The sequence below is a fragment of the Hyaena hyaena genome, unplaced genomic scaffold (genome assembly GCF_003009895.1).
Source record: "Hyaena hyaena isolate Hyena2069 unplaced genomic scaffold, ASM300989v1 scaffold_1117, whole genome shotgun sequence".
Taxonomy (NCBI): domain Eukaryota; kingdom Metazoa; phylum Chordata; class Mammalia; order Carnivora; family Hyaenidae; genus Hyaena; species Hyaena hyaena.
Genome location: NW_024081744.1, coordinates 102,341 through 114,723, shown reverse-complemented (window position 1 = coordinate 114,723; position 12,383 = coordinate 102,341). Strand labels below are relative to the sequence as shown.

The 12,383-nt window shown below is 40.8% G+C and overlaps 1 protein-coding gene across 1 annotated transcript in view; it reads left to right on the top strand.

Moving 5' to 3' along the window:
* The window catches only part of LOC120224136 (RNA-binding motif, single-stranded-interacting protein 3-like), a 420,254-nt gene extending 408,177 nt beyond the window's left edge, over nucleotides 1-12,077 (top strand). The window contains exons 14-15 of the mRNA XM_039222358.1: nucleotides 2,293-2,420; nucleotides 12,007-12,077. Coding sequence (XP_039078289.1) covers nucleotides 2,293-2,420; nucleotides 12,007-12,013 — 135 coding nt within the window. The 3' untranslated portion in view covers nucleotides 12,014-12,077. The remainder of the gene's footprint in view (nucleotides 1-2,292; nucleotides 2,421-12,006) is intronic.
* The last annotated feature ends 306 nt before the right edge of the window (nucleotides 12,078-12,383 follow it).

Sequence of the window (12,383 nt, the reverse complement as noted above, 5' to 3'; positions counted from 1 at the left end):
AAGCTTTGTCCTTTTTCTGCTCTCTTTCCATTGGGCTGAATCCATTCCCTGTACACGTTATTTTACTCAACAGAGCCAGCAAGCAACATAGAAAGGTAGGGAGCATAGAGCTGTGTAGCTGGTGGCAAAACACTTAGACATGTATATTTCTCTTTAGTTCTAGCCATTATTGTCTCTTGCCCCTCGTCCCCATCTCCTGATGACATTTGCCATTATGGTCACAGTGCATTTCTTCCCATCATCTGGGACTCCTACTTCATGAATTAGCCAGGAACAAAGGTGTTGGCACCCCTCCATCAGCCATGACGTTTTCAACCTCTGGAGCTACAGAGATTAAGAAAAGCGTTGCGGAATTAATTGGATCTTACAAAATATTTGTTTGTTTTGGGGTGTGACAGATGTTTGCTAGTACCAAGGTTTGGGAGATACAGAAATTTAAGAGGACACCATCATGTAGTTTAGGAAACCAGGGAGGTCCAATTTTAAATCTTTTATTTGCTCTAGACCTGTGGGCCCCAAAGAATGTGTCAGTATTAAACAGGCTTTAACTGGCTTTTCAAAATTTTGAAAGAGTATATGATTAAAATACCTGTGGGGTTTTTGGGTTTTTTGTTTTTGTTTTTGTTTTTGCTCTATTTGACCATCAAAAAGCATCTAAATCATCAGTTAACGAATTGAGACATTTTAGGCACTTTCAGCATATTTGCATTTCTCTTTGTCAACACTGACATATCTTATCTACAGAATTTGAGCATTTTGATGACTAAAAATAATGGGGCATATCTGACAGTGTGACTTGTTGGAATGTGTGACAGTCTAATTATAGTTCAAGAGGAAGTCTATTGTTAAAAAGAAGTCTTTCGGGGCACCTGGCTGGCTCAGGAGATGGAGCATGTGACTCTTGATCTCAGGGTCATGAGCTCAAGCCCCACATGGACATAGAGATTACCAAAAAAATTAAAAAATAAAAAATGTAAGCCCTTCACTAAGAAAAATGCAGGTACATTGCTTTGAATTTGTGCTTATAAGTTAAAGTGCCTCTTTATTCTCTATCTAAAACACTGAAAATTCACGAACATCCACACAAATAAATACCGATGGGAGGTTCAGAAAAATGCATAATACCAAATAATATGTTAGGGAAAAAGAGATTGAGGTAATATAGGGAGAATTTTTGGCTTCAAAGGAACAATTTAAGGGACCTTTAGTGAGGGACAGAGAGTTAGCCAAGAATGTTTGAAAGCTGACATCACTGCAGGTAAAACCAAGATAATGTTTTCAGAGAGATGCCCCCCTTCTGCCTATGAAATATCAAATAAAACTGCCTGGGCCTCTCTCAGAATCGGACATCTATCTGATCCACTACTTATTGGCATCCTTGTTGGCATCCGTGACAAATGAGAGGGTGAGGGACGTAGCAAATCAAAATTAAGGATATTTTTGTGTTTGTTTTCTGAAACCTCAAAATGAATTCTAGATCATGTTGTAGAAAACAAAACAAAATAAATCAGGTTGCTGAAGGGAAAGCCTACTTAACAGTATTGTTTTAAAAGAATTCCAAGCTTTTATGTAGGTTTTTGTTTTTTGGTTTGTTGGTTGGTTTGCTTGTTTAGGTCAGAGTCCATTGTTTTGCCAGATCATAGAAACCTGACGCACTGCACCACCCCCAGGGAAATGCGTGAATACCTAAGTTTTTCTAGGAATCCTGCATGAATTTTTGATGAATAAATTATTATTTAGTGCAGGTATCTGCAACCAGGTTTAAAAGTTCTAAGTATGGGGGACCCTGGGTGGCTCAGTCTGTTAAGCATCGACTCTTGATTTCTGGTCAGGTCATAATCTCACAGGTTATTGAGTTTGAGCCTGGCACTGGGCTCCATGCCAGCAATGGGAAGTCTAGTTAGGATTCTCTCTCTCTGTCCCTCCCTCATTCTCTCTCTCTCTCTCTCTCTCTCTCTCTCACACACACACACACACACACACACACCTCAAAATAAATAAATAAAAACTTAAAAACCAACACTTCTAAGTCTGGTGAAGATGATTTTCTGAACACTCGACTGCTCTAGGGACTCTTGTAGGCAAGGCTTCTTGGTGACACACTGGAGTGAATTTCTCAGCGCTTATCCAAATGTGCTCTGTGGTTTTCCTTTGAGTACTTCTTGTGGCTTCTTTTGGCTGAGTGTAATTCCACTCAAGCCAAATAGAAGAGGGATGTTCCCTATAGTCCATCCGGAAGAAGGCCCTTTGCTAAAGCCAGTAAGGCTTTTATGTTCTTATTTGCCTCCTTAGGGTGTTGTTGCTGATACCTCTCCCCAGACAGTGGCACCTTCCTCCCAGGACACCAGTGGTCAGCAGCAACAGATAGCAGTGGACACATCCAACGAACATGCACCTGCATATTCTTACCAACAGTCTAAGTAAGTTCGGGCTATGCTAAGCCCTTTCCCTCAAGATTAACCATCTTGACACCATTTTCTCCTGTTGTATCTGTTAGCTATTGTGGAAATACAGATCATCCCAAACTTGGTGGCAAGCATGTATTTAGTTCATGGTTATGTGGGTTGGCAATTTGAGGTGACCTCAGGTGGATGCTTCTTCCGGTCTTGACAAGAATTACTCAAGCACCTGGGGACAGCTGATGGTCATGTTCATAGCTCTGCTTCTGAGGTTAGTTGTCTGTTTGGTTGAATAATGGAAGCAATTGCATCATGACTAGCACTTTTCAATCTGTTTGTGATGTATTTACTGCTGTCCCATAGGCCAAAGCAAGTCACATGGCCAAGCCCCGAGTTAATGTAGGAGTTCACCCCCAAGCCTTAAATACAGACAGGAGGATTTAAAAAAACAATCTACCACTACATATTTTGGAAAAACTCTAATATTCCCCCTTGAAACTAGATAGTGAGTCTGTATTCTTACATGAAGACAGTAACACTCCCTTTGCAGAGTTGCCTTGAACACCCAGCAAAGTACTTCATGAAAAGGGATACTGTAAAATATAAAACAACAGAGAGTCTTATTCAGGAATTAAGTGACAGGAATTAAGCAAAAATCATGTATCAGAATTACTCTTGCAAATCTTTAAATCTCTTGTAAAGTACAGTTGGCTTTGTGTTGAGTAATTATGTAAACTACAACTTGAGAGGTTTTGAAACCAAAGGAATTAACAAAAATTCAGTCTAGATATAGATGTCTGGCTGTGCAAACTATCCTAATTTGTAAGTAACAGTCAAAGCCCTGGTGGATAGAGAATCCCTAAAAACTCCTTCCTGTCTGCAGAATGTTGCTTGCATTTCTTCATCATTCCTCTTTAATCTCAATATGTAGACATGTGTTTGTTGTTGAAAGATTAATCATGGTAATGGAGTCTTCTATATCTAGTTTAGCTTCTAAAGGCTAAATGTGCTCATAATCTGACTTAACTTTTATTATAATTATTATTATCATTGTTATTATTACTATCACAAAACAAGTTTCAGGAAAGATCCATGAGAATAAAGCATTTTGTGGTTTTGTTCTTGTTTTTATTTCTAATTCACCTAAAGCCTACGTGAATCACTTTTACACACACCGAACAATATGGTGGCTTCTGGTACTCTGTTCCAAGCGTAGTGAAATATTTTCATTCTGTTCAGAGAATGAATGATCTCTGCTCTCACATATGTGAGAAAGGAGTGGAGAAAGGCTGTGTAGAAGCACAGTGAGAGACACTGGTAGGAAATGAGAGCTAATATATTTGCCAGAAATACTTGGTGAGTAGGTGAGGCTGGCTTTTGCTGTTTCAAAGCATACTGAGAAAACTAGTGATCCTGACTTTCTTGCTAACAATTTAGTGCTGTCTGAATAAATAAAAGAGATTCTTGGGGAGCCCGGGTGACTTAGCCGGTTAAGCATCTGACTCCAGCTCAGGTCATGATCTTATAGTTCGTGGGTCCGAGGCCCTGAGCTGTCAGCTCAGAGCCTGGAGCCTGCTTTGGATTCTGGGACTCCCTGTTTCTGCTCCCACTCATGCTCTGTCTCTCTCTTTCTCTCTCTCTCTCAAAAATAAATAATTACATTTTAATTTTAATTAACAAATACATAAAAGAATTTTTTTCATTCACCCAGTCAACACTTATTGAAACAGTACCTCCTATGTGACCCACAGAATTCCAGATGCCAGGGATTGAAAGTGGCAGGTGCCTTCCCTACTCTCTTGGAGTTTCCCTCCTGCTAGAAGTAGACTCACAGTCAGTGGACCAGTCAGCAAAGAATCAGAAACAGAATTACAAAGCAAATGTTTAAAAAAGATTGTTGTGATAGAACATGACAGGATAAATACCTAAGACTTGGTGTCAGGCAAGTCCTCTCACAGAGGCCTGGATCTGAAAGATAATTACAAGCTAATCTTGGAGATTAGAGACATGAAGAAGAAATTTTGCAGGCAGAAAACACAGGAAGTCCAAAGGTCTAGAGTGGAGACATGTGGCTGCAATGTGGTGAACTTGGGGGACTTGTAGGAGACAGAGTCAACAGGCAGTTTTATAGAGCCCTTATTCCTTGGATACTTGACTTTGTGTAAAAGAATCATTCTCGGACTTATTCGAAGAGAGCCACAAAAGCTTTGGAAGGCTTTTCACCTTCTAAATAATAACACCATTTAATATATGAGTCTGGAGGGATGTATTTCAAGGATGGCTTTCTGGATACAAATTTCCCCCTTCTTCCAACTGTCTGGACCATCCCCTTTCCCCTGCCTGCTCAGTCAGCTTCAGCTGCTCCCACTTGCAGCCCACAGTGGGATGTTCTCTTCTTTCTCAGGGTTGTCCTACCTTTCGTGACCATTGTGTGGTATAGTGGGGACCCAGGGAGAACATCTCGTGACTCACAGATGCCCGTGAGTCTCCCCACCCATCTCCACACTTGTAGGATCCAGCATCATGCCAGTTTCTAGGCTAGGAGATGGATCCCTGCCCTGCAGAGTTTACAATCCAGTATAGGATTCAGATGTACACCTAGACAGGATACGTAGGCTGCAAGGAAGAAAATGATCAGGGCACTATAGTGGGTGGCTCAGTCAATTAAGCATTTCGGCTCAGGTCATGATCTCATGGTTCATGAGTTCAAGCGCTGCCTCAGGATCCACCCCTGCCAGCGCAGAGCCTGCTTGGGATTCTCTCTCTTCCCCTCCCTCTGCCCCTCTCCTACTCACTTTCTCTGTCTCTCTCAAAAAATAAATAAATAGACTTTAAAAAAATAAAATATATAAAATAAGTACTCTAGTAATAGGAGAATGCATTTAATTTCTCTCAACTGGCTGAGCCTTGGTGGAGGTTGTGGCCACTGGAACGGTGTGTTCCACATGTAGTAACAGCCTGGCCAAAGTCCAGAGGAGGGAGAAATCAGAGTGCTTCTTTGAAAAGTGGATTCAGAATAGTACAGGAGTATGAAAAAGCAGATATGGACTGACGTGCTTTGACACCATGTCCTCTGTTCTACAAGTGCTCCTCCAGCGAAGATAGACAGTAGATTTGGAAGCAATGGACATAGTCCTGTTATGGTGATGGTTCAGACAAGATGGAACAAAGGTCTGAAATAAGAAGGTAGAAAGTGTAATGGGGTCAGGGGTGGGGGTAAGCTTGGGAAGGGGTAAAGGGAAAACAGGGTTTAACAATGCCACAGAAAACCAGGGAGTTATTGGTGCTGCTAACAGACGCAGATAAGATAAAAACCAAAGAAAGCCTGATTGTAAAGAAAGACACTGGATGTAATTATCATTACAATGAGTCAACTCAAACAAGCTTTCTTCCTTGAAAGGGTCGGAGGAAGTCTGAGGCTGACCAGGTGAAGGGTTCTGTTTAAACATTTATAAAACCACCCTACACTGCAGTTTTGTCCTTGAGCCATGGATTCTGATGACTGATAGTGGTGAGAGAATACGGATCAAGGAAAGAAAACCTCCACAGTGTTCTTAAAGCGGTAAACATCATGGGAAGGGAGTCCTCATTCGAAGGAATTTTCTTTTGCGCTTATGCAGGAATGTTAAGTTCCAGGACTTTCCACAGAGTGCGTTGTTGCAACATGCCAGAGATGAAAGCACACTGGAACGTGGAACATTTCAAAGGTGTGACACAGGGAAACTACTTGTGTTGCCTTGCGGACATTTCTTAAAATGTGGAGAAAAATTTTAACGGGTCCTGTTTACATTCTCAGCTTCCTGTCTCTGACGCGTTCCGTGCTCCGTAGTGCCAGGAACATTTTTGACTTGAAATAAAAACAATAAAATATTGTATGAAAACAAAAATAATATCCTGGGCCAAATAGATTGATGGATCACAGGCTCTTCTGAAATTTTATTTTATTTTTTAATGTTTTATTTATTTCTGAGAGAGAGAGAGAGACAGCATGAGCAATGGAGAGTCAGAGAGAGAGAGGGAGACACAGAATCTGAAACAGGCTCCAGGCCCTGAGCCGTCAGCATAGAGACTGACGCAGGGCTCGAACCCAGGAACCGCGAGATCGTGACCTGAGCCAAAGGCGGACGCTTAACCCACTGAACCACCCATGCATCCCTCTTCTGAAATTTTAAAAAAGGAAGCAATTACTGCAATTCTATCCAGTTGCAGCCGAGGGAAGCTGATCTGTGTTATGGTAAGATGTGGGATTCTGTAGAGCCATTCAAGGAAGACACTGGGAATGGAGCTGAGCATGTGGGTTATGGAAACAGCTGGGTTCTATTTCTTATATAAGCTTCCCTGGGAAAAGTTTGAGGGGTGCAAGATTACCCACAGAGACATTTATCAAGGAAGCACTCATAAGAAAGCAGGCACAACCAAGTTAATAGGGCTTGCTCTGTATACTTGATAAAGGCCCAGCTCTGTTCTTTTAAGTAATCTAAACATACTTAACATGAAAAATGCACTCAGATTAGATCTGATCATTTTCTAGAGGCAAGGCTACAGTCTAACTGTATCTTTCATCTAGAGTGAAGAGGATCTCTATTATACTTTAGCCAATCCAACTTTAGTTATCTTGAATACTCTGGATTTCACCAATGGAAGCTTATATCCAGCATTGTTATGCTACTTAATATGCCACTACCTTCTTCCAGCAACTCATTCCTAACAATCATGATGCTAATTGAGATGCGGACAGTTTAAGGTACTCATGGAAACAAACCTCTGGCCTTCCTCCTTAAATCACAGAAAACCTGCTGTAGGGGGTGACAATCCAAGGAGAGTTAGCCTAGTGTCCTTGAAAAGTAACTTAACCCACCTTCACGTCTAGACTAAAGGTTTTTTGAAAGTAAATTACAGACATCACAGCAGCAAGTTTGAGAAGTAGAATGACGTGCATATGAATAAAAAGGTTATATTTAGGATCTATGTCAATAAATATTTTAATATTCCAAATTCCACTTTCCAAGCTAAAAAACAATTCTCCACATGTTGTACTCATGCTTCCCCCACCCCTTGTTAAAAGAGGCCTACTAATGCAAAAGGGACTTTGGGCTCTTGTCTGCAAAGGCAGAATGATACCTGGGATTTCTTTTGGAAGTTCTGTGGAAATTCCGATTCCTGTCCAAGTTTTCATCAGGTTTTCTTTGTGCTATTTAAGAAATATTAAAAATGACTAGGGCTTGAAAAGTATGAGTCTTCAAGCAAAGTTACATTCTAATATATAAAGTCTTTGCCACCCATTGGTGGTCCCTCAACCCTTTGGAGCCTCCTTTTCCTCTTCTTTAGATCAGTATTCTCCAAAGGGTGTAAATTAGGTCTTTAATGCTAAGGTAGGCTTTACCACCATTCCTAGGAGTTGGGGGTGGGATGGCTCACAAGGAATGATGGGAAACACCCTCTATCCTAAGTGAAACGCTTTTTTAATTCCAGTTCTCTTCAAAGCCATTTAAATGCTAATGGACAGGACCTCCTAGCCAGCCAGATAAATCTAACTTCTCACTTTCTGTAACATTACGGAGGAGACTGCATTTCCTACTTGGGAATTCTGAGAGTTTTTTCCCACATTTTAAATTATTGAAGAACTAAAACAGAATGTTCATTGTCAACATGATGATTATTTCGATACTAATTTAAAAAAATTAGACTCTTTCAAAAACAAGTTTCTTTTGATATTGAATGCCCTTCTTTGTTGGTGCTTTACCCATAAGTTTAGTTTACCTCTGGGTAATCCAGTTAGTGGGAACATAATGTACAGTTTTCCCCAGACTCTGGACCACCACGGAGTCCTTCTTTTCACATGGCACCCATGAAAGTACTCGGTCAGGAATCACATTAGGGGACCTTGCGTGATAGGATGGGCTCTAAGACTTCTTCCATCTCTAAAATCTAGAATTCTATGAATATGGTTTGCTACTTCCTCTATTCACTCTGCTTTCTTTGGGGAAGGGGGTTTGGGGGGAGGGTGAGAAGTTTCAGAATGACTGCAATCTTAAATTCAGCCAAACTCTAGTCTTCCACCATTCACATTGACCTTAGAAGGCCCTCATCTCAACTTCGATATGGCCAGTTCTTTTTATTCTTCAAGTTGTCTCAGATTAACTGAACTGTCATGAACACCAGTTCCCTGTACATTGTCAGTATATTAATACGGTGCAAATTATGTCCTTGATTACCATTCTTACATGTGCTTTAAGCTCGTAAATAATAATATATTCTGGTGCTCAGTACTTTACAGTTTGTAAGTGTTTTTCCTACTCATTCTCATTTACATAAATCACTCTGTGTAAAGTGCAACTCATGTTATTTCTAAAAGAGCCTTGTTGCCCAATTTAAAATGTTATTGTTACTAATGTTCACAACCTTGGAAATTTAGAAGCCTTCTATTTTTGTGGGTATCAGTGCAATACATAAGCCTTATACCTCATCTAGGACAGAGAAGGTGACCAGGAGTGCATTCAGTTTTATTAAATAGTGAACACTTTTTCCCTTCAAACTTCAGCTAGAAACCACAAAAATGCAAAGGACAACCATTTATTTCTCCAAATTTGTTTTGGGATAACAATGAGACTACTTGATGGGAGGAGCTATTGAAAAGATTTGTGTAGGGGCGCCTGGGTAGCTCAGTCGGTTAAGTATCCGACTGCGGCTCAGGTCATGATCTCACTGTTCGTGGGTTTGAGCCCCGCATTGGGTTATGTTCTGACAGCTAGCTCAGAGTTTGTTTCAGATTCTGTATCTCCATCTCTCTCTGATCCTCCCCTGCTCACGCTGTCTCTCTCTCTCTCTCTGAAATAAATAAAAAACATTTAAAAAAAAAAAGAAAAGAAAAGATTTGTGCTAAGTTATAAAACTTGCAGTTAATTATGGCCTAGCTCATAAATATGGATGCTTCAAGGCCAGTGCTTATGACATACTTGAGCAGTGTGGTGTTCTGTGTCAATGTAGTCCATGGAGTATGACACCATTCATTGAGTAGATGTTACAGAGATTCACATGGTGTAGTAGGCATTTTCTGCTAAATGCATAACAATACTACAGTGGGAGGGGGGAGTCAAAGCAAAGGATTGACAAACAAACAAACCAAACACAACACTGACCCAAAAAAGTTCTGTTCCCACAAAAAGATAGATTTTTAGAAATAAATAAATTCTCTACTTTGCCAAGATACCAAGATCAAATATAAACCATGGCTCCCATGACTTCTAGGAATAAAGTTTCCCTTATTGTTACTGCTATTATGCAACTTCTAACTGCATTTCTTCTTCTTTTTTTAAGTTTTAATGTGTAAATATTTTTGAGAGACATGGAGACAGTATGAGCTGCAAAGGGGGAGGTAGAGAGGGAGGCACAGAACTCATAGCAGGCTCCAGGCTCAGAGCTGTCAGCAAAGAGCCCGACGCGGGATTCAAACCCACGAACCGTGAGATCATGATCTGAGCCGAAGTCGGATGCCCAACCAACTGAGCCACCTAGGCACCCCTGACTGCATTTCTTCTTAAAAGAAAACTCACTTTTTCACATAACACGTATTATTTTTCTAATAAATATATATTCCTAGAAACTCAAACTATTGGTTAAAACTGGAAGTATCAACTATCAAAGAGTTGCTTTTCATACATGATTCCAGGAAGAACTTAAGCTTCTAAGGGGCATAGCTGACTTGTATCAGTGCTCTTTGCCAGTTGGGAAAAAGAACCCCTCAGGACTATCTCCACCTAATCTTCATATAGCTCAAGACATCCTTAAGGGCATTTTGTGAATCTGAATACAGCCAACTGGCTCAGAGCAAATGCTGCCCTGCACCAGACTACATAGCTTGGGGAATAGACCTGGGTTGAAATTTAGCTCCTCCCCCACCCCCCCGGCCCCAGACATACATCTTGTAGAGTGAACAACCTGTAAAACCTAGCAACCCTGAATTTTCTTACTAAATTAAACAACTGGGATCAGAAGAATCTGCAAAGCACTGAGAGAAGCGGACTTCGTCTACATAAAAACTAAAACTATGCTATAAAAAAACATTTTTTATAGCATGCCCCTGAAATGATTTATTTATTTATTTATTTATTTTTTATTTATTTCTAGGAGAGAGAGAGAGAGACAGCGTGAGCAGGGGAGGGTCAGAGAGAGAGGGAGTCACAGACTGAAACAGGCTCCAGGCTCTGAGCTGGCAGTCAGCACAGAGCCCGATGCGGGGCTCGAACCCACGAACCGCGAGATCATGACCTAAGCGAAAGTCGGACGCTTAACCGACTAAGCCACCCAGGCGCCCCGCCCCTGAAATGATTTAACAAAATTCTAATCTGTGGATGGAAGAGCTAAGTGTAAAGGTCAACCCACTAGAAGATCAGACCTGCAATGTAGGTGGGGTTGAGGCAGAGGTAATTATTTGGGCTGGGCTAGGCAAACTGGCATATAGTAAAAATGGCATTTCTCTCTCGTTCACCACCTATTAAGTGCATACTATCTGTCAGATTCTTGGACAGTAAAAATTCCAGTAGAATATAGACAGTAGAAAAAGACAGTAGAATATAATCCCTGTTTTCAAGAATTAAACACCTTTTTTTAAAACTTTATTTGTTTTATAGAGAGAGGATGCTGGGGACGGGAGGTGCAGAGAAAGAGGGGGCCAGAGGATCAAAACGGGCTCTGTGCTGACAGCAGAGAGCCCGATGTGGGAATGCAAGTCTCGAGCTCACAAACTCTGAGATCATGACTTGAGCCAGAGTTGAGCACTTAACCTACTGAGCCACCCAAGTGCCCCCTCAAGAGGCGCTTGATGAGTTGGATGAACAAGGAAGAAGAGCAGAAGAGGGAAAGTGGGCAAAATCCATTACCTCCTCACTCTCCTATTTATTGGGCCAACAAGGCTATGTGACTATAGTTGGTGAATCCCACAGGACAACACACAACCCGTTGCAATATCTTGGGTACATAGTAGGGACTCACATATTTGTTGACTGAATTGGTGATGAATCCAATGAGAGTTTTAACTGAATCTGTGATGAATCCAATGAGAGTTTTTTTTAAACATTTATTTATTTTTTGAGAGACAGAGGCATGAGCGGGAAAGGGGCAGAGAGAGAGGGAGTCACAGATTCTGAAGCAGGCTCCAGGCTCCTAGCTGTCAGCACAGAGCCTGACACAGGGCTTGAACTCAGTAGCAGAGCCATGAGATCATGACCTTAGCCAAAGTCAGGCACTTAACTGACTGAGCCCCCCAGGTACCCCCCAGTGAGAGTTTTAAAAGGACAGAATTACTTAAAGAATTTCTGGGGACCCTACATAAGCCAGACATAGGTTCTTGTGCACGTGGGGAGTATTGTTTATCTGGGTATATTTGTAACACTTCCTACTTTAAATTGAAAGAGATTCTTGATATTTAATGTGAACAGACTCTCTGGCTTAAATACATATTTGTATGACAGTGGCAGGATTTAAAACTTGTACAATTTTCTGGATATTGAAAGTGCTTGGTATCTTTTAAGGAGATCTCACTGGAACAGAGCACACAAGGTGATTTCAAAGATGCTTTGATGTAATGACCACTCAATTGTTTCCACAGACCATAAACAAGACTGAAGAATGTTTGTCTGAAACTTTGCCTTGAATGAAGAAACTTCGTTGAACAGGAAGTTGGCTTCCAGTTTGCACAGGCGTCGATGGAATGCTTTTTTTTTTTTTTAATTTTCTACTTTACCCAGTGAAAACAAAGTGTTTTTATGTGCTGTGCAAATGGTTCCTTCATGTGGTCTGACAGTTTATTTTTGCCATTTTTTAATTAAGGGAAAAACTCCCAGAAGAGGAAACAAACAAAAACCAACAGCAAAACAAAACATGGAAGGTTGACATTTTATCTGGAAGAACATTTGAATTCAGAATTTACCAGAAGATGTAGATAGATTTTTTTTTTAACAGAAAATCAGATGTCAAGAGGTGGGC